The sequence below is a fragment of the Sapajus apella genome, unplaced genomic scaffold (assembly GCF_009761245.1).
Source record: "Sapajus apella isolate SASKATOON/1434 unplaced genomic scaffold, GSC_monkey_1.0 scaffold4, whole genome shotgun sequence".
Lineage (NCBI taxonomy): Eukaryota > Metazoa > Chordata > Mammalia > Primates > Cebidae > Sapajus > Sapajus apella.
This window is the reverse complement of record NW_022436944.1, coordinates 53,366,272-53,388,674: the sequence shown is the minus strand read 5'-3', so window position 1 is coordinate 53,388,674 and position 22,403 is coordinate 53,366,272. Positions and strand designations below refer to the sequence as shown.

General features: G+C 40.0%; 1 protein-coding gene, 1 long non-coding RNA gene and 1 other non-coding gene across 5 annotated transcripts in view; 2 read left to right on the top strand and 1 right to left on the bottom strand.

Annotated features, from left to right (window-relative positions):
- PDCD6IP (programmed cell death 6 interacting protein) overlaps positions 1-8,818 on the bottom strand; it is a 69,526-nt gene extending 60,708 nt beyond the window's left edge. For all 3 annotated transcript variants that reach the window (XM_032269470.1, XM_032269462.1, XM_032269477.1), the window contains exon 1: positions 7,689-8,818. In XM_032269470.1, coding sequence (XP_032125361.1) covers positions 7,689-7,897 — 209 coding nt within the window. In that variant the 5' untranslated portion in view covers positions 7,898-8,818. The remainder of the gene's footprint in view (positions 1-7,688) is intronic.
- LOC116543704 lies at positions 8,371-18,441 on the top strand. The gene is made up of 3 exons (XR_004265672.1): positions 8,371-8,473; positions 16,963-17,042; positions 17,733-18,441. It is a non-coding gene; the product is annotated as an uncharacterized LOC116543704 (long non-coding RNA).
- Positions 18,442-22,169: 3,728 nt separating this feature from the next.
- Positions 22,170-22,310, top strand: LOC116545135. Its single transcript, XR_004266204.1, has one exon. It is a non-coding gene; the product is annotated as a U4 spliceosomal RNA (small nuclear RNA).
- Positions 22,311-22,403: the final 93 nt, after the last annotated feature.

The following is a 22,403-nucleotide window of genomic DNA, read 5'->3' as shown; positions in this document are numbered from 1 at the left end:
AAAGTAGCTGTCTGATGTAGAGGATCCATGGGGAGATGGGAAGAGTGACCAACACAGTCAGTTTTACTCTGCCCCAATGAGACCCAAATTCTCAAAAAGGGCCTACCATGGGCACCTGCTCCAGCTGGCTGGAGGTGAGGTAATTAGCTGAGTCACCAATTTCCAGACTGAGATTCTACCATTTAGTGCCAACTCATTGCCAAGCAGAATATCCAATGTGTAGGCAGCACCAGAGTAAGTCTGGGCAGCAATAAAGCATGACCACTGGCCAGCAGGGCAGGAGCTAGAAGCAAAGGGGAGAATGGAACAGAGGCAAACACCTTAGCTAGGTCTCCAACACTCACGATGCTAACCCAGTGGAGTGGTGCCCACAGGCCATACAAAAACAGGCCACTGGGCAGGCCTTATTTTGCTGACCCTTGCTATAAAGTAAACAAGGAAGGTAGTAGTAGGAAATGAGGTTACTTGCTCTGCAAATGGGTGAGGAAAAGAATAGCTAAACTGAATGCACTAAAATTTTCATACCCATTTTCTTCACCCCAAATCTTTTGAGGTCAATTCACAAAACCTGAGTTGTATGGGGGGGAACAGTGTATTTATATCCTATATTTGAATGATTAGAAGCTATGTGATGAAATCCTCAAAGTAAAATGGCTTAGGACAGATTATAGAAGTTGAGATAGGAAGGCAGTCACTGAAAATCAACAATGTCTGATCAATATGGAGCAAATCCCAACAAAATGAGAGATCAAGTAATACTTTACAAAAGAAAGCAGTCATTGCTAACTGCAGTTACAACAAGCAAAATGCTGTTCCAGGAGAACCAACTACGATAAGCTACTCCTTCAATATAATTCCACAGGGAATTATCCCTCACAGTTCAGCCTAGATCTCAAGTATCAAAGTTCTCTAGGTAGGGAACCCACAGAAAAAAGAGCATCTACCACACCCTTCTCTTTAACAAAGTAGGCTTTACCACAGCAGCAGATTCCAGCCTATGCTGTATCTCTAACAAGGTAGACCTAGGCTGCAAATTTTGTACAAATAGGCACAGCAAAAAGCCAGTATGCTAAGCCAGAGAGAAAACTAGCACATTGTGGAAAAATTGGTGTCTTTATTATAGATTCCATTTTAGAAATAAGTGAATTTTTTTAACCAACACTATAAAATCCCAAATATATCTAAAAGGTATGAAGTTACAGACTTTCAAATCAGACAGCCTTGAGTTTGAATCCCAACTCTGAGCTATGTGATCATGAGTTATTCAATCTGAACCTTTCCTAAAGTAAGAGTAATAATACCTCCTTTAAGAGTGAGGAATAAATGATACTGTGTATCAAATGCTTAAAATAGTGCCTGCACACCCAGTAATACATGTAAGACAAACGGTAGTTATAGATTATTATTTTGCAACTATGTAGAAGTGCTTATATATGTTCTCCAGTATTTTATAAAACTCAACCACTTTAGCACAAATATATAATAGCTCAATTTTTAAATCTCATGGGGAAAAAAGACTAGGAAATAAATACATTTCTTTGAAAATATCACAAATAGGTACAGGACAAATTCTAATTAGAAATTCTAGTTTAAAAAAAAAAAAAAAAAGCCCAGGTATGGTGGCTCACACCTGTAATCCCAGTATTTGGGAGGCCAAGGCAGGAGGATTGCTTGAGTTAAGGAGTTCAAGACCTGGCTGGGGAACATAGCAAGACCTCCTCTCTCCTAAAAATTTAAAAATTAGCCAGGTGTGGTGGTACACACCCACTTGGAAGGCTGAAGTAGGACAGCTTGAGCCCAGGAGATCGAGGCTGCCATGGGCTATCATGGTGTCCCTGTACTTTTGAGCCTGGGCAACTCAGCAAGGCCCTATCTCAAAAAAAAAAAAAAAAAAGTTAAAATGTTTAAATAAAGATTAAATTCTGTATTTAATTTTAAAAAAGGTTTCCTTTTTTTAATTTAAGGGGAAAGTATGGGGATCAAGAACAACCAATCCACATGGCCAAAATAATACTGTAATGCTAATTCACACAACGCTATTCAGTTCCAATCTGTATTTAGGGATTCGCAACTCCAGACCATCAACTAGAGGAAGAAACAAGAGAATCAGAAGAGCTGGGCCAGAGACACTGGCTGGAATTCACAGAGTCTTTGTGACCTTTATTTTCACACTTCTTTCTTCATCCAATTTAACACGTGAAAAATCATTAATCAAGAACTACTGCAGCAGAGTATGGTAAAAAGTAACCAGCTGGGGAATCAGGAGGTCAGGACCTTAGTCCAGTTCTGCCATAAAGATAGCTGTGTGGACTTAAACCTCCTATATAAAACACCTCAGAAGATTATTCTTACAGATACATAGAATGATGATAGTCCTAAGTTTTCTTATTTACTAAACACCAGAAAAGTCAAAACACAGAAAAACAAATCAGATTTAAAATCTTCCCTTATGTTTCATCTATGCAGAATAAAATTACTGAGCCGAAAAGGTAAGGCAGTAATTCCTTGAGACCAGGGACCAAGTATATCTTTAAATCCTCCACATTGTCTCCTATAGTAAGGTTCACGTAGACTCTCCATTAGTATTTGGTTAACGAATTGTAGCAATATCTCACTATTGAGATAGCCAGGTGGAAGGGGGTCCCTGGGGAAACTCCAGCCAGCCTGTTCACTAAGGTGAGGCCTTGGAAGTTCCACAGGGAAGAGCCTAGCCTATCCTCTTCCTGTGTGGAACCTGAGATTCAAGCTGACAGGTGCGATGCACTCTAGCTGGAACTCTGGCTTTGCCAGAGTTCATGGTCGTGGGACAAGGAAAAGTCCTGCAACAATATCTTCACCACCAAACCAACAATCAGAATGCAAACAACCGCTATGAAGTAAAAAAGAATATTTTCTTTCCTGATCTATAAAATAAAACATTATAATTTCAGAAAATATTTCAGAAATGACAGGACAATTCCATCAACTTCATTTTACAAATGAAAAAGACAGTAGGATGTACCCCATACAGACTGAGAAAATAATACAGTCCTAAAATATATTAGAAAAACCAAAAAGATGGAAAACTAATGAATCCATACAAAGAGATAGAACAAAGAAAAAATTTAAAAAAAAAAAATAACCAAAAAATAAAAATAAAAAAAGAATGACAAGGGCAGAAAACCAACCGAAAAGGCTTGGTTTTAAACAAAAAAAGGTGGCTCCAAACCTTTGGCAAATCTGAGGAAGGAAAATCACATATAACACATGCACAACATTAGGAATAAGGAAAAAAAAATCTTTACTACAAATTATGAGGAGATGACAACATTTTGAGAGGACTTTTATATGACAAAATATAGCATAAACACAGTTGGGAGACAAGAAACAGATTGGAAGATTTTTGCAACACACATAATAAAAAAAGATAAATATCCAGAAAATGCTACAACTCCTATAAATCAGTAAAGAAAAAAAAACTCAATAAAAAATGGGCAAAAGAAAAGAACAAGCAATCACAGAAAAAGAAACAAAGTGGCCAGTAAACATAAACTGTTCAACCTCAGCAAAATTAGAGGAATGCAAACTAAAGGTACTATTTCTCACCAATCAATTTAGCAAAAAGCAATAAATTAAATTATTAATCCGAGAGTATTAGCAAGGATATGGAGGAATAAGAAACCCCCATACACCTGCTGATGAGAATGTAGATTGTTATACGCACTGCGGAGAGTTGAAAATGCAAACACCTTCCTCTTACAGTTAAACAAAGAAATCTGAATAAACACCCTTCTTTGCTCCCCACCAAACCCCACTGAAACAAGAATTCAAAAATGTAAAAGATGTACATGAACATGGACAAAAAGAATGAGAAGGGCACAGAGCATATAAGAGGTTTCAACAGAATTTACTAAAAGGTGAAGTGAATGAATGAATGAATGAATGAATGAATGAATGAAAAAGAGAAATCTAAAATCTAACTGGCTAAGAGGGAAGGGAGACAAAGGAGAAGCCAAATCATGCTAGAGAAGCCAGAAAAGGATCTGAATTAAGAAACATGAGGTTCCTCTCAAGGTAGTTCAATGTAAGCACGAGGTGTGGTTGAAAATCCTTCAAAAAAACCTTCAAGCTCCCAGATCCTCTACTATGAGGGTAGGTTCACTCTCAGAAAAAGGTCAGACATAGCAAATACAACTAAGGTGGAGATCAAGCACTGCTAAGTGGGGTAGGGTATGCTAATTGACTACATCATTATCGGTTCTATCCTCTTCCTTATTAACAAAACTCTGTATCTTTACCTGAATATATAGCTGCTCATAATGGAAATTCCTTTTCCTAGCATCCTATGAGAAGTGGACACACATAATGGCCAGTAACATATAGGCAGGGGGTTGTGGAATAGTTGCCAGGAAACACCCTAAAGGTCGAGCCCTGTGCCTTTCTCCCTTTCTCCATCCTACCACCTGGAACTTGAATATGATTACAACCTGGACCTGAGAACAATATTCTAGGTTTTATACAGCACAAAGCTGAAAGGAATCTGAACCTCAATGAACTTCACAGAACCACTATATAAGACCTGGGCTACCAGAACTACCTGCCAGCCAACTTTTTACAAAAGAATAAAACCTTGGCTGGGCGCCAAGGCTGATGCCTATAATCCCAGCACTTTGGGAGGCCAAGGTGGGTGGATAACCTGAGGTCAAGAGTTTGAGACCAGCCTGACTAACATGCAGAGACCCCTTCTCTACAAAAAATACAAAATTAGCTGGGTGTGGTGGTGCATGCCTGAAATCCCAGCTACTCGGGAGGCTGAAGCAAGAGAATCGCTTGAACCCAGGAGGCGGAGGTTGTGATGAGCCAAGATCACAGCACTGCACCCAGCCTGGGCAACAAGAGCAAAACTCCATCACAAGGAAAAAAAAAAAACAAAAAAAAAAGAAAGAAAGAAAACCTTAACTCAGATAATTTGGAAAATACCACACAGAAATGAACCTAATCCTAATGGAGGTGTCACTAAAAACAGATGTACCTGATAGAAAGACTGCATACATGATTGTTAAGATTCCCAACCTCCATTCCCCAGGATAAAATTTAGAAAGCTGATAAGCAGACTTTTTCATGGAAGGACACTAGAAGCTTTCTCTCTAAAGAAATCGATCACCATAAAAGAAATGACACAATGCTGGTAGCTGGTATATCTGAAGTTTCAAAAAAAATAAAAAACCAGCAGGGTTCCCATTTGATCACCCTAGTTCACCATTTACCAAGGTCTAATCAATTTTTAGTAAAAGCCACTTTATGAAGGAAGAAGTATCATACAAAAAGGTTTTTTTGTTGTTGTTTTCTGTTTTGTTTTGAGACAGGGTCTCAGTATGTTGTTCAGGCTGGTCTCTAACTCCTGGGCTCTAGTGATCCCTCCGCCTCAGCTGGAATTATGAGTGCATGCTACCACACCCAGAACAAATGAGTTTTTAAGTAATCATTCTCATTATTATAATATGCATAAATATATACTTTAGAAATTTTAACAGAACACCTACAAGTTAGCAGTAAGAAGCCAAGTCTATCAGTAGAGCTATATATGGAGCTGCATATCAGGACTTACTAAGATAGCTTCAATTCTTTAGGAATTAGTTTAAACCCTCTTTTTCAAAGTTCATTAGTTTAAAAATTCATTAAATTAAAAAATTAATGTTAAGTTTACACAATTATCCAAACATAATCATTAAAAATAAGATATTCTGCCAGACTTGAATGAACATCACACAACTGACTCACATCTAATTTTATGGCATATATACCTAAGGAACTTTTGTACCTACGTTCATTATAAAATTTAGTAGTATCTCCAAGCTTAACCTAACCCCTCCAGAAGACCGAAAAGTAAAAATACTTAGTATTTGTTGAATGAATGTGGCAGAAGGAGAATATACAGAGGTGACTAAAAAAACATGGTTAGTTTCAAAGAGACTGTATCTACAACAGGTCCACTTATCTATTAGGAACAGCTGACACATTTAAGTCTGGTAAAAATAAAGGTATGAACAAATGAATGAAGTTTTAAAGTTCACAGGACAGCCTCATCCAAACCATCATCCACCATCCTTCCATGTCTGTTAGTTTTTAAACCCATGCACCAAATGCCTCTGAAGATCCCAAATTTGAGGACTGGAATCAAATTTGATCTATTCAACAAGATTTTTATCATAGAGTTCATTATACAACTATGTTTTCTTAATATTACTAATGGAAAATCCTCACTGAATGCTATTCATGCCTACATAATAATTACTTTGAAACTTTATGTTAATTCTAAAGAATGGCTAAGTGTTCCCAGGTTAACTTAAAAAAAAAAAATGCTTATACTATCAGACTAATGATCCTTGCGGCCCAACAGTCCTACCTCTAAAATTTGACACCAAGGGGTCATTATTTCTCTGGGTCATCTATTCAATATCCCTTCCTTTGGAGAACCAACCCTTCCCCAGTCTGGACTTATCTTGTTTTGATCCATAGGGTAAGGAGAAATTAAACCGGCTGGATGACTCAGACAGGGGCAATTAAATTAGTCCATTTCCCACCATCATATACTGGTGCAAACAAATATGATGGCCCAAAGGCCCAGAGGCCTCCCATGGACTTCCACCAGAATTAAGGAGAAAAGTACTCTCTTCTCTAAGATACTGAGTATTGTGGACTTTCGTAAGCACACTACACCCATCCCTGTCAATACATGACGCTTTCGAGGGAAGCATCATGTAGGCAAGACGATCTCCAGTGATACCTAAAGCTAGGGAAGGAATATCCCTAGACTTGTCAGTTAGCAGAATAAGTCCTTTCTTAGCTCAAGCTAGGTTTAGCCTGGGTTTCTGCTCCTTGGGTCGGAATACAATTGTGTTTCTCCTGTGAACCAAGTAGAGTATATTATACAAAGAAAACGAGATCATTAACAAGGTAGGCAAAAGAAATTAACTCTAAAGTCCTATAATAATGTTCTTATCATAACTATTAAGTATCATGAAAGGAGCCCTCATTAAATACAGCGTGAGCTAAATAAGCATTTGCTAAAATAACACATTTACTCCACTATGTATATACCTGTTGGTGAACAAACTGCTTTTAAACAACCTACCTTGAACGGTTCTATTATGTAACTAGAGTTTTATTTCAAATAGTTGTAGCTCCTAACTTTCTGTCATTTGATAATTTTGAACTGAGGAAGATGGTCCATTTCATGTGGACAATGTAATGAGTTGATCAGACATGTGGTCCAGTGTCCCAATTCCCCCACTTCCTTCAAGCAACTACTATTATGAAATCTAAATTTGGTCCAAGAAAGACAGTGACGGAAAAATGAGGGAAAAGGGGGAAGCTTCAGTTAGAGACTCAAAAAAGTAAAAACTAGTTATAAGTAAATGTGGCGAGAGATCCGTACATGGCAGACTGGTGCACCCAGGCATCTGATCCACCGAGCCCTGGCAGACCCAGGGCTGGGCAGGCTGGCAGGCAGGACGAGCGGGCAGTCACAGCGGGCCTGAAGGGCTGGCCCTGCTCACCAGCAAGGAATGCTGACCACACCTACGCGCCCGGTCAGGCCGGGGCGGGGCGGCTCGGCCCAGGTTACAGGACTGAGGGAAGAGGGGAGACAGGAAGAGGGGCGGCGAGGGACGGCTGGCAGGTCTACCCACCCCCGGCCCCGCGCCCACCTCAGGAGCGTCTCAAGCGAGCCTTCGTGCTTGTCCAGCGGGCGACCGACTGCGGCGCGGCGCAGCTTGCTGAGCTCCTCCGCCGCGCGGCAGTACTGGGCCTGCTCTTCCCCGCCGCTCGGGTAAGTCTGCTGGATGAACTTCACCAGCGGCTTGGCCAGGTCCACCTCTGAGGTCTTTTTCAGCTGCACCGAGATGAATGTCGCCATGATCACCGCCTCTGCCGCCGTTCGGGCCAAACCGACCTCGGACAGCTACGAAGGCCGAGGAGAGAGAGGTACCGGGTTGGCGGACTGGCGGACTGGCGGACTGACGGGCTGACGGACGTGAGCTCCGCCTGCGTTCCTGGTCCGGCCACTTCCGGGAGCGCCAGCGCAGGCGCACTGGGCGCGGGGGTCCTTCGGCCGCCCGCGGTCACGTGAAGGTGTCGCAGCGGCGACGCCTTCCAGGATCCAGTTTAACCTGTACTGTGCTGTAAAATACTGACTTTCCCCGCATCTAGAATTCTTCCCTTCCTCCTTCCTGCTGCTGTAGTGTACTGAGCACTTTGACGTAAGAGTATTCCTCCACTCGAACAACTTCCTGGAGAGGTACTTCTGTCGCTGCCACCTGCGAGAGTTTGAGGCTGCCTCCCAGAGACGCGGCCCCAGGGTTATTGTGACCAACGAAGTTTCTTCAACTTCTGTTGATGGGCTGCTGTGCACAGGTACGGAGTGCACAGGGAACCTAGTAGGCAAGATCCCTGCCATCGTGCATCTTACTGTCAGGTTGGCACAGACCTTAAGGTAAACTGAAAAAGTATCAGGAAAAAAACAGGGTGCTTGGGATTTAGGACGTTAAGATCGCTTGAAGGACCCTAATTTAAATAAGATAAAGTAGGCTTTCTTCGACTAGGTGAACTGAAAACGAACCTGTATCTGTTGTTGCTGTTTTGTAGAAAGAACAAAATTTTAAATACATTTAAAACAACATCTGTAATTTCAGAAGATGCTTGATATCAGAAGAGGAGAAGAATGGAGAGGGGTGGAGTGGCAAAGGAGAGCCTCCAAACCAAAAGCCTGCAGAGGCCCTGGGAGGCAAGCACTTACCATGTTCCGGGACTGGAAACGAAGCATGTGACAAGACCTTTAAAAACAGAATGGGAGGCGGGGCGCGGTGGCTCAAGCCTGTAATCCCAGCACTTTGGGAGGCCGAGGCGGGTGGATCACGAGGTCAAGAGATCGAGACCATCCTGGTCAGCATGGTGAAACCCCGTCTCTACTAAAAATACAAAACATTAGCTGGGCATGGTGGCGCGTGCCTGTAATCCCAGCTACTCAGGAAGCTGAGGCAGGAGAATTGCCTGAACCCAGGAGGCGGAGGTTGCGGTGAGCCGAGATCGCGCCATTGCACTCCAGCCTGGGTAACAAGAGCGAAACTCCGTCCCCAAAAAAAAAAAAAAAAAAAAAGGAATGGGATGAAATAAAGTTGGAGGAGTAAGCAGGCATCAAATCGTTCAGAAACTTGTAGTCCAAATTGAAGAATTTGTTTAGTATTGTATAATAAATGCAGAGGAAGTATGAGACTTAAGCAATATATATTTAAAATTTACATTTTTTAAAGGCCACTTTGTAGTTCAGTTGGATAGTTTGTCTTTTGATGGGATGTGGTATGTTGTGGTATACAGTATCATCATGGTATAGTCAGGCAAAAATATTTAACTTGAATCTATCAAGCTTTTGCATATAACACAGCTTATGAAAACAACTGATAGGCCGGGCACGGTGGCTCACTCCTATAATCCCAGCACTGTGGGAGTCCGAGGCCGGTGGATCACGAGGTCAGGAGTTCAAGACCAGCCTGGCCAATATGGTGAAACCCCGTCTCTACTAAAAATACAAAACAGCCTGGCGTGGTGGTGCACGCCTGTAATTCCAGCTACTTGGGAGGCTGAGGCAGAAGAATCCCTTGAACCTGGGAGGCAGAGGTTGCAGTGAGCCGAGATTGCCCCACTGCACTCCAGCCTGGGCAAAAGAGCACGACTCCGACTGATAGGTGAACAAATTTAGTGATGCCAGAGGAGGTAACTAGACAGATCCAGAAGGTGAAACTTTCTGCAGGATAAGTGGCCCACCTCTTCAACAATTTGTCATGAAAAAGCAACTGCTTTATGAAAAGAAATTTAAGGGACATAACAGTTTGAATTGGATCCCGGTTTGAACAGACTATAAAATGCATTTTCAGGACCATTAAGGAAATATGAATGTAGATGGACTGAATATTGGATAAAATAGGACTGTATTACCGTGGAAAAAATCATTAACTGAAAAGAGCAAGTCACAAAATGGTATGTATGTTACAACATCTCATTTTGGTTTAAAAATGCACATATATATATTTACATACAACGAAAAAAGATTTAGTGGGCTTATACCCTAAGATGTTAGGAGTGGTAAACTTTGGAAGTGGAAATGTGTATTTTTTCTTTAGGTTTGCCTATATTTTTTATTGTAACTTTTGCAGTACATAGACCACTTTCATTTTAGTAAAAGCTTATTTTACCACAATTTTTTTTTGAGACAGAGTCTCACTCTGTCACCTAAGCTGGAGTGCAGTGGTGCAATCTTGGCTCACTGCGACCTCCGCATACCAGGTTCAAGGGATTCTTCTGCCTCAGTCTCCTGAGTAGCTGGGACTACCAGCAAGAGCCACCATGCCTGCCTAGTTTTTGTATTTTTAATAGAGACAGGCTTTCGTGTTGTTGGCCAGGCTGGTCTCTAACTCCTGGCCTCAAGTGATCCACCCACTTCGGCCTCCCAAAGTGCTGGGATTACAGGTGTGAGCTACTGCACCAACCTATTTTACCACAATTTATTTTTTTTTAATTGTTTATTTTAATTAAGCTATTCTGCATTAAAATAAGTAGCCACCCTTGGCTGATGCATAAAGAAAGCATTAGAGAAAGGAACGAATGGAAGCAAGGAGGCAAATCATGAGACCATTTCTGAAATCAAGGCAAAAGATCATGAAAACTAACATTAGCAAGAGTGAACGAAACTGATAATATCTTTGAGTTTAAAATTGAAGAATTTACCAATGAACTGCATAGAAAAGTAAAGGGATGGTCAAGGATAGATGCTGGTTTTGGGGACTGAATATCTGAGTCATTGGTAGAATCATTACCAATCGATAACCCATGGAAGATGGTCGGGGGTGGGTGGTGTCTTGCAAGTTGGTTGACAGGACTGACCCATTGGGAAGATAATGAAGAAGCAAAATATATGAAAAGAGGAGAAAGGGTAACTAGAGGAAGGAAGATACAAACAGAGTGATTAATCATCAGAAAGATGAGGGACATGACATTTGTTGAGGCAGATGGCAGGCGGGGAGGGGGAGGAAGTTAACAAAGATGTGGTTAATTTTGTGGCATTGATCAAAGGAAGATTAAGGTGATACTATCTGATGACTTAGAATGAAAACCAATCTCCCTACTGCAATGCGATGATCTTTCTCTTCAACTTCGTATTTTGCCTCTTGGTTTCTCATTTGTTACTGCTGAGTCACATTGGCCTTTTTAGTTTCTCAAACTCACTGAGATCTTTCTTGCCTCATTTGATCTAGAATGTTTTCTCCCTTTCTCTATACCTCAGTTGAAAGGTCTCCTCTCCTCATCATCATACTATATAAAGTAGATTCCCTCCCTTGTTAACCTCTAGCTCAGCCATTATTTCCTTCATAACACTTATCCTAATTCACAAGTATTTTGTTTGTTGATTTAATTTTTATCTGGCTTCCTCAGAAGAATGTAAGCTCCATGAAGGCAAAAATTGTGTGTTTTTTATACTAATATGTCTCTAGCACTTGGTAAAGCAGGCACTCAATAAATATTGTTAAATAAGTTTCACCTCTTGTTAAATATATATATGCATATATATATGTATAATATTTATATACTCTACTTTCAAAATAACATACTTTCCCCAACAACAAGCTCCCCAACTAATTAGGCAATAGGCCAGTGACCAAAGAATGACGGTATGTTAGTCAAGATTGGCCAGCTCATGCTCTGACAATAAACAATTTCAGAATCTCAGTGCCTTAATAAACATGTGTTATTTGCTCACATGAAGTCTAATATGTAACAGGCTGAGAGTTGTCCTCCAACCAGTGTCTGAGCAATCCAGACTACTTTGATCTTACAGCTCTGCCATCCCAACATGAGATTCCACTTTCACTACGGAAGAGGGAATCACTACCTCAGCCCTCCCACTTCCACTTGCATTTCACTAGCTAGAACCTTTCACATGGCTCCACCAAACTGCAATGGGACTGAAAAGGAAGAATCAGATATTAGGGAGCATTAATAATGCCTTCCAAGAGTGTGTTTCACTGCTTCTAAACTTGCTTATGATGATGTTAGTTTTTCAACTATGTAATGAAATGCCATATGTTCTTATTGTGTATTCTCAGCATAACAAGTATATTCTGGGAATATTAAGTCAATGGATTTTCCTTCTTGAAAATTCCTAGTTCTGGGCCCATCATTAAGCCCACTGATTGAACCAACAGAAATAGTTGCCTCTTCGGATAGACAGAATCCTGCTGAAGGCAGCTTTGAGTTTCAAAATAGTGTATTTCAAGTCCACATTGAGAAAATAGCCTGAAAGTATGCACATGGACATACAGTAAAAATAAGAATGTATTTAATGAAGAGTATATAATAATGTGACAAAATTGAAATCAAATATAGCATCATATAATACACGTATTTGGGTTTAAATCAACCATTGAAAGAAAAAGACTTTTAAAATGACTCACAAAAGAAAACCCAATGTGATAGATTATAAAATTGGCCATAAATTTTTCCTCTCCCTTTATCATGATTTTGCAATGTGACATTGCAGATCTTCCTATCAGGATGTAGACTCCTTTTCTCCACCTTTAAGTCTGGGTCATTCACGTGAGCTGCTTTGGCCAATGGAGCATTAGCAGTTGTGATGCAAGCAGACACTTCAGTCATCAGGGTTTGTCCTCTCTTACTGCACTTACAGCCCTGTGACCTCCATGTTTGCCATCTTGCCTGCTGAATTATGAGAGATGTGATAGAGTCACTCTCCTAGCCCTAGCCAACAGTTGTCAGACATAGGAACAAGTCTATCTTAGATCATCCAACCACCAGGCAACACCCTAAATGACCTCAGACACGTAAGCAGGCACCTCAGAGATCAGCTGAGCCAACCTAGACCAGAAATTTTAAGCCAATGTACAGAATTATGAGCTAAATAAATGGCTGGTTTTTAAGCCACTAATTTTTGGTATGGTTTGTTATGCAACAGAAGTGAGCTATCATTATGGTAGATACAAGCAAAATACCTAAAACAAAATGATTCAGAAAGGCTAAATAGAAAGGAATAAACAGACATACCAAGTGCTGTGGACTGAATGTGTACCCTCAACATTCATTTCTTGAATCTCAGTTCCAAATGTGATGGTATTTGGAGGTGAGACCTTTGGAAGGTAATTAGGTTGTAAGTGCAGAGCCCTCATGAATAGGAATAGTGCCCTTTTAAGAAGAGACACAACAGAGCTTACTTCCTGTGTCACTCTGCCACATGAAGATAAAGTAAAAAGGTATCTGTCTGCAAAGCAATTAGAGGGCCCTCACCAAAACCTAGTCATGTTGGCGCCCTGCTCTTAGACTTCACATCCTCCATAACTGTAAGAAATAAATGTTGTTGAAGCCAAACAGTCTCTAACAACCTGGACTCACTAAAACACCAGACAAATGGAAACAGTAAGAATGCAGGCTTGTTCTTTTGATATCAGACAATTTGGACCAAAATGGCTTAAATGTGAACATCATGCTAAAGGTTAAAATTATCCAGAAAAAAAAATGTAGCTAAAGGCCCAGTAAAGATAAAAGTTTGAAATTTGAAACTTTTGCGTCAAATAACCCAAAATAATCTGTGTACCAAACAACACAGCAACCGCCATCATAACAAAGAAACTACAGGATTACATTTCCAAGTAATAATTTCTCATCTTTGGCCAACTCTATGAGTAGCTAAGGGAATTTTAAAAAATATTACTCAGGGATGATCCAAAGAAGATACATTTGGAAGCAAGATAGGTGGCTTAAGTCTGCGTTGAACAATAATTTGTCATACCTCATTATAAGAGATGTAGCCACGGCCAGGCACAGTGGCTCACGCCTATAATCCAGCACTTTGGGAGGCCAAGGCAAGCGGATCACTTGAGGTCAGGAGTTTGAAACCAGCCTGGCCAACATGGTGAAACCCCATCTCTACTAAAAATACAAAAAAATTAGCCAAGCGTGGTGGCAAGTGCCTGTAATACCAGCTACTCAGGAGGCTGGGGCGGCAGGATCGCTTGAACCCAGGAGGCAGAGGTTGCAGTGAGCCGAGATCATGCCACTGCACTACTGCCTGGGTGAGACTGGGTCTCAGAAAATACAAAAGAGATATGGCCTTGTAAAATTATAGGACAGATAGGAAAGTATATGTCTTCTACCTTGTGGTTAGGCTATACTCTATAAAAATTAATATTTGTCCGTGGGAGATGGTGATTCAACAGTCCCCTGCAGGACAGTCAGGAGAACAAAGAAGTTCATTGATAACTCACAAGAAGAGTTATCTGTCCTGTACTTTTTGGTGAAACCTGGATAGTCAAAGTTCCCCACGTTCCCCATCCTAACTTGGAATATGAGTGGATTCCTCTGTCTTTACCGAGCACACTCTACCCCAGAGTATTAGTTTAGCTTAGTTGTTATCAAATGGGTAATTCTGCTCTCCAGTGGACATTTTTGATTGTCACAACTTGGCAGGAGAAGATGCTACTAGCCTGTAGTGGATAGAGGCTAGGGATGCTTCTAAACACTCTACAATGTACAGGACAATCTCTCATAACACAAATATTACCCAGCCCCAAATGTCGCTAGTACTAAGGGCAAAATTCACTTGAAAAGCATATTGCTCAGACCAGGCTTCAAATTTTGAGAAATATACTGCTAGGGTATAGTCTGATCTATTTGCAAGGGATGAGTTCTTCCAAAGAATGAACGAAGTCTTGCTTTGAGTGGTGAGAAGAAGGAAGCATTGTTGCAGAGATATTGGTGCCTAAGAATAGAGGAGAAAAATAAGGAAGTGGACTACACCAATAAGGGTTGAACTTCTGGAGGAATTTTCCATTAAACTAAAGAGAAGGTCATTGCCATTTTCTTTGTTGACCCATCCCTCATTAAAGGCAGAATGAAGGAACAAGACAGCAAAGAATGTGACTGGCCCCATGGAAAGGAAGCTGAATCCTATCCTGGGGACTCTGTCTAGATGTTCCAGGTGGTAACCAACAGCAACATGATAGAGCGGTTTATGCAGACTTCACACATGTGAGGAGCAAGCTTGGAAGTTCAAGGAGTTTGATGTAAGCTGCTCTGTCTAGTAGGTGTTGTGGTTCTCCCACCTCCCATATACTTTCATCCATTCACCCCTCTCTGAGTTAGTATCCTGATCTCACCTGGGCGTCCTCACCTCTTTCTCTTTGTTCTTTGTCTTAAGCCTTAAGGGATAAGGATGTGACCTCAGGCTTTAGATCATTACCGTAATCCTGTCCTCAAGCCCCAGTAGTACAGAAAAAAAAAAAAATGACCCAATTTTGACTATAGAGATATAAAAAGAGGTTTCCCAGAGATAACAGAGAAGGATGCTTCTTTGCTTTTTTGAGAGAATTTCTGAAGGTGACCTCTCCCTAGATGTGGCTGAAAAAAAACGTATATTTGTGTATTAGGGTTCTTGCACACAATAGGAGTGAACTGTAGATAGTTTAAGCAGAATGCAAATTGATTGAAGGATATCAGGGAATTCACAGACTCTATGGAAATGCCAAAGAATCCAGCTTTCCCAGAGAGAGCCACACAACAATATGTACTATTGCGGAACTGCTCCAGAGAAAACACCAGTTGCCCTCACTGAGCACAAATACCCCACTGGCAAAGGGTGCTGGGCCCTAGGGACTTTCACCTGAACCTCTGCAACTGCTGCTTCTGGAGATAATACTGCCACTCTTGCCAGGAGGGTTTCTGCATGGTGCTTATGTCTTCATGTCACCAGATTTCACAGAGCTGCAAGGGAGACTGGGAAACAGAATTTCTGAATTTCACATTGAGGAAATAAGGACTTATAAAATGGAAAACTCTCCATAGGAAAGGTTTTCAAAGGTGCCTTGCGGCCATAAATAAAGCATATGTCCACTATACCTTGGGAGTTGTTGTCAACCATCTTGTAACCTTGATAGGGAATTAGCCTGATGTGCCAGAAGTCAGAAAACAGAGTTAGTAAGAAACTGGGTGGATGATAATATCTCTGGGATGCTGAATCAAACCCCAGATGAAATCCAATTTATTTCTGGGATCTCAGTCCATTACCTAATAAATCCCCCCCATTGTTTAAACATGTTTGAATTGAGGGTTTTTTGTTTTGTTCTTTACAAATGACTGCATCCTAATTGATACAGTGTACAAACAAAAAATCATTAGAAAACACTCCTAAATTCTGAATGATGGCATTACTGGATTATAAAGTATGTGCATTTTAAATCTGGATATATACTATACTAGATTACCTTCCAAATTTTTGCACAATTTGTTATTTCTACTAACAATTTTTGATAGTTTTCTCATACCCTCGCTAACACTAAATTCTATCCTACTTTCTAATATTTATTAACCTGTTAGATGAAAAGTAGTACATCATTGTACTTTTTATGTTTAATGAATGGATTATGAGTGAAATCAAAACTCTTTTAAGTGTTATCAGTATTTCTGTTAGCTGCCTTTTTGGGACCTTTTTCTATTGGATTACTCATCATTATCTTTATTGACTAATAAATACTCTTTACTTAAGAAAATCATCCTTTTGTCATATATCTTGCATTGCCATTTTGTAATGTGCCTTTTGGAGTGTGTGTGTATGTTTAACATTCAAACTGACTAGATGTACACAGTGCATGATGTTTCTCCTGTGTTTTTGCTCTTCCATGTTAAGTTCAGGAACAGAGTCCAAAGGATCAATCCTGCTTATAACTGACTTTGAGAAAGATTGAAAACTTCTCCAGTCCACACAGACACCAGCCTCTGCTACCTCTGCCCCACAAGGTGTCACTGTTGAGACACAGAATACCTGCTATATCAAGACCTTTCACAAGATGGAGCTATTAAAATTTAAATGCTCTGACAATTTGTGGTTCCAAAGTTAAAAACCTTTGTGGCTCTTTTTCCTAGGACACACCTGTGATGCTAGAGTAAAATTTGTAGGAGCTCAGCTAGAAACTTGACGTTGCAGCCAGTAATGTTAAGCCCAGGTAAGCAGTCCAGGCTCCCCTCTCCATGGTAAATTTCTCCTGTCTTTTGCTGCCATGTCAAGTCCAGGCCACTTCAGTCCAGAGATGATATAGTAAATTAACCTTCCTAAAGGAAGTGGTCACAGTCTCAGTAACTGCCTTCCCAGAAGATTAGTCTTTGGGAAAATTTGCTGATTTTCTCCCAGCAGCCTTCAAACTTTTTATACCAAAGGAAATGATGAAAAGAGCTTCATTGTCAATTCTCAAATGTCCAGCTGCAACCTTCCCTGTGTTTCCTTACATCTAGTTAATTAAAATGATCCTTCAACGTGCCTCCCAGAACAAAGGGCTATTGGGGGATCTCCAGTAACAGTTGCTTTATTTATTTGAGGCGGTTCAGTCCAGTGAATAAGAATGTCTGGAATCCTGACTTCCAGAGTTTAAATTGAAACTATAATATTTATCAACTGTGTCACTCTAAGCCATTCACTCAACATCTCCAAGCCTCAGTCTTCACATCTAAAGATGTTAAAGAATACTACCTACCCCCAAGGGCTATTGTGGGAATTAAATAAAATACACTAAATACCTGACAGGTTACCTAGAACACAGTAAGTACTCAGTGTTAGCTACTGTTGCTCTTTTTCTTTTAAATTTTATCACTATCATTACTGAAAGCCCCTCTTTCTTTTTTCTTCTTCTTCTTAATAGAAAAGAAGTCTTTCTTTTTGCCCAGGCTGGTCTTGAGCTCCTGGACTCAAGTGAGCCTCCTGCCTCAGCCTGCCAAAGTAATGGAATTACAGGTATGAGCCACCGTGTCTAGCCAAAAGCCCCTCTTTTTATCTCCTCAATGTTTGGAAGTAGAAATAATTTATCTCTAGAAAGAAAACATTCTGTTAACAAATGATGGACGATGGACAGAGTTCAGAGAATTTTGTTTCTCACCAGTTCTCATTTTAGTTCCCCATGAATCAACTTCTTACCAATAATGACCACTTTTTATATGATAAATTTAATACTATGTCTTGCTGTTTAAAAAACTTTAAATGAAATTAACACATTTATTTGAATAAAACAATGATTCATGAATTGGAAGCACCAAGATCAAAAGAGGTTATGGGCTCTGCTCTGGAAGCAGCTACCTTTTATAGGCTGAACACAGAAGCAAAGTAAAGAAATTACTTGAATTGCTGCAGTTAAGTGTTTGCCTTATTTGGGTATAGTCTGACGGGAGACTCCTAGTTATATAGCCAATCCACTCAATGGCTGTTTGTGTTTGGTTAGGGCTTTGTTTTTGTTTGTCTATTTAAGTCGGTTATAAGAAATACCTCTAAACTGGGCTTTGGGCTGGGCGAGGTGGCTCATGCTTGTAATCCCAGCACTTTGGAAGGCCGAGGCAGACAGATCACTTGAGGTCAGGAGTTTGAGACCAGCCAGGCCAACATGGTAAAACCCTGTCGCTACCAAAAAAGATAAAAAATTAGCCGGGTGCAGTAGTATGCACTTATAATCCCAGCTACTCGAGAGGCTGAGGCAGGAGAATCACTTGAACTTGGGAGGCAGAGGTTGCAGTGAGCTGAGATCATGCCACTGCACTCCAGCCTGGGTGACAAAGCCAGACTCCATCTCAAAAAAATACATAATTAAATTTTAAAAAATAAGGCTTCAGCTTGCTTATGTAAGGGCTCAGGGTGCAGAAACAACCTCAGGCTAGTGGCCTTATTTACTTTAAAACTGCTGAAACATCCCACTGCCATAGGAAATTTAAGCCAGTTTTCTATAGTTGAGTATTTAAGATGTTTCTACTCTTTTTTTTTTTTTTTTTTTTTTTTGAGAGAAACAGGGTCTTACTCTGCACCCAGGGTGGAATGCAGTGGTGCAATCATAGCTCACTGTACCCTCAAACTCCTGAGCTCAGATGATCCTCCTGCTTCAGCCTCCCAAGTAGCTAGTACTACAGGCACACACAACGATGCCCAGCTAATTTTTAAATTCTTTTTAGAGATGGGGTCTCACTATGTTGCCCAGGCTGGTCTTGAACTCCTGGCCTCAAACAACCCTTCTGCCTCAGTCTTCTAAAGCACTGGAGTTACAGATATATCACCCCACCAGACCTGTTTCCACTTTCTTAATGTTGTAAACGACGTGGCCAAAATGGTATTTAACTCTTTATGCACATTCATCATTCATTATTATCTTGGTGGAATAAATTCTAAGTACTGATTTTTTTTTTTTTTTTTTTTTTTTTTTGAGACAGAGTCTCACTTTGTCACCCAGGTGCAATGGTGTAATCATAACTCACTGTAGCCTCAAACTTTTGGGCTCAAATGATCCTCCTGCCTCAGCTTCCCAAGCAGCTAGGACTTATAGGCACATGCCACCATGCCTAGCTCATTGTTTTATTTTTTGTAGAGATGGGGTCTGACTATGTTGCCCAGGCTGGTCTCCAACTCCTGGGCTAAAGTGATCCTCCCACCTCAGCCTCAAAGTGCTGTGATTATAAGGATGAGCCACTGTGCCCGACCTAACGTGGACGTTTTTAAAAGCTTTTTATCTGGTTTACAAAATTTTGCCTCATCTAGAAGAGATGGTTGACTGCATTTCTAACAGCAGTGCATGTAAGTTGCTGAAATCTTAACCAACATTAGCTATTTTGAGGGTTTTATTTAATCTTCACCAATTAAAAAGGTGAAAATTTTTTTCTCACAGTTTTAATTTGCATTTATTTTATTTCTAGTAAGGCTATGGATTTTTAAATGTTTCTCAGCCAATTATTTATACTCTTTTATGCTTTTTTCTTTTGTCTTTCTTTTCAGTTCTAGACCTGCAGATGTACTCTATTGAATTACTGTTGTGAATGTTTCTTTTGGATAATTTATTTTTTCTTGTAAGAGTGCTTTCTATTATAAGAATAACAGCCCTTTATTTTTCATGTTGTAAATATTTTCCCCAATTTGTGCTTGCATTTTCATTATATTTATGGAATTTTAAAGCACCAGGTTTCTGACACATGGAATTTTCTACTCTTATAGACTCATACATTGTGAAATATCAGAACATTAGAGACAAACAGATAATGCTCTAAGTGTCTGAAGAGGGGTAGAAAACAGGCCACGTATAAGGAATGATAATAAAAATGACTCTGGGCTTCTCAGCAACATTTGAAGGAAGAAAACAATGGAAGAGTTCTTCAGTGTAAAAGAAAATGCCCTCCAACCTAGAATCCTATAACCAACCAAACTGGCAATGTGAAGATTGACTGTAGACACTTGCAACATCTGAAGAAAACTAGGCCAGGCACGGTGGCTCATGCCCGTAATCCCAGCACTTTGGGAGGCCAAGGCGGGCAGATCACTTGAGGCCAGAAGTCAAGAGACCAGCTTGGCCAACATGGTGAAACCCCGTCTCTAATAAAAAGACAGAAATTAGCTGAGTATGGTGGTGGGTGCCTGTAGTCCCAGCTACTTGGGAGGCTGAGGCAGAAGAATTGCTTGAACCTACGAGGCAGAGGTTGCAGGGAGCCAAGATCACACCTCTGCACACAGTGAGACTCCATCTCAAAAAAAAAAAAAAATCTGAAAAAAAATTATTATTTGTATTGATTTTCTTTGCTGCTATAACAAATTGCTATAAACTTAGTAGCTTAAAAGAACATAAATCTATTCTCTTACAATTCCGGAGATCAGAATTTCTAAATCAAGATGTTAGCAGGACTGTTTCCCTTCCAGAGGCTCTAGAGGAGAATCCATTCCTTATCTTCCTTCCTGCCAGAGGCTGCCTTCATTCCTTGTCTTGTGGCCCCTTCCTTCATTCATCCGTATTTAAAACCAGGACATCTCTCTCTTCTCTCTGTCTCTCCCTGTCTCTGTCTGTCTGTCTGTCTCTTTCTCTCATACGTACATGCACATGCACACATATATCTCCTACTGTCCTATTAGATGGACTTTTATTACTACATGGGGCCACCCAAATAATCCAGGATAATCTCCCAATTTAGACATTCTTAATGTGATCACATCTTCAAAGTCTCTTTTGCCATTTAAGGAAACAGATTTACAAGTTTTAGAGATTAGAATGTGGACATTATAGGGAACCAATATTCTGTCTACTACATCACACAATCACATTGCCTGTACTAAGATAAGAGAGTAATCTGAGAAAGAAGAAAATACAGAATACAGAAAATAAGAGATTCAACACAGAGAAAAGGAAAAGACTCTCCATGCTGGTGGCAAAGTCATGATATTCAAATGACAACTGCACAGCAGTCCTGATCAGGACAGTGTGATATGAGAGAGAGCCATGTCAACTGCTGTCCTTCCCATGTTTTTGCCTTTGTAACGTACCTTTAACTTGATGGATATGCATCATCAAATAGGGAATAAATCTAAATATAGAAAGACAGATCAAGGACCCAGAGAATCTAACTAGAATCCATATGGCTAGATAACAAGAACAAGAACCAACAGAAATAGGTGATATCAAACACAGCCCTGAAGGACTCCAGATATTGGAATTATTAAACGCCAGTATAAGACAACTATATTTACTATTTTAAAAGACACAAAAATTATGCTTGAAAATTTCAACGGGAAACTGGAAACTATAACAAGCAACATAGCATATTTTAAAAAGAATCAGATTGGATGTGACAATGGAAAGAAACCATAAACCAAGTTTAAGATCATGAATGGGTTTCTAGCAGATAGCAAACTGGAAGATACATTGAAAACACAATCATAAAACACTGCAACACTGCTGGGAATTATATTCACATATGTAACTATGTAAACACTGAATATTGATTTCACCAACTACTGTAATATAACTATGTTAAGAAGATTAAGGATAGAAGACAATGGCATTCTAAGACAGATAAATTATCATCTACTGCAATATGAAGCTGATAGATAGTAGCTAAAGGTGGTATATGCCTATCGTTTACAAATTAGGTAGAGGTGTAAGTGGCAGAAGAGAGAGCTAAAAGCATAAAACAAATTGTCTCTAGGAAGGAGGGAAGAAAATAGGGATGGGGAAGGGAAATGCTGTATTTCATAACCTTTTTGGTACTACTTGACTTTTTTAAATCTGTATGTATTATTTTAATAAAATTTAAATTTAAAAATAAAGATAAAAAAGCCATAGGACAGCTTTGCACAGTGACAGTATCATAGCCAACGAGGTTTATCCAAGGCACAATTATTGCTAATTGAAAACTTTTCCCAATACCCCGCCATGACAACTTAAAATATAGTCAGCATTGGCAATTTTTTACAGTCTCTATGGAGAGTGAATTAAAAAAAAAAAAGCCATAGGACTGGATGAGATCATGAAGTAGACAGATAAATACACACACACACACACACACACACACACACACAC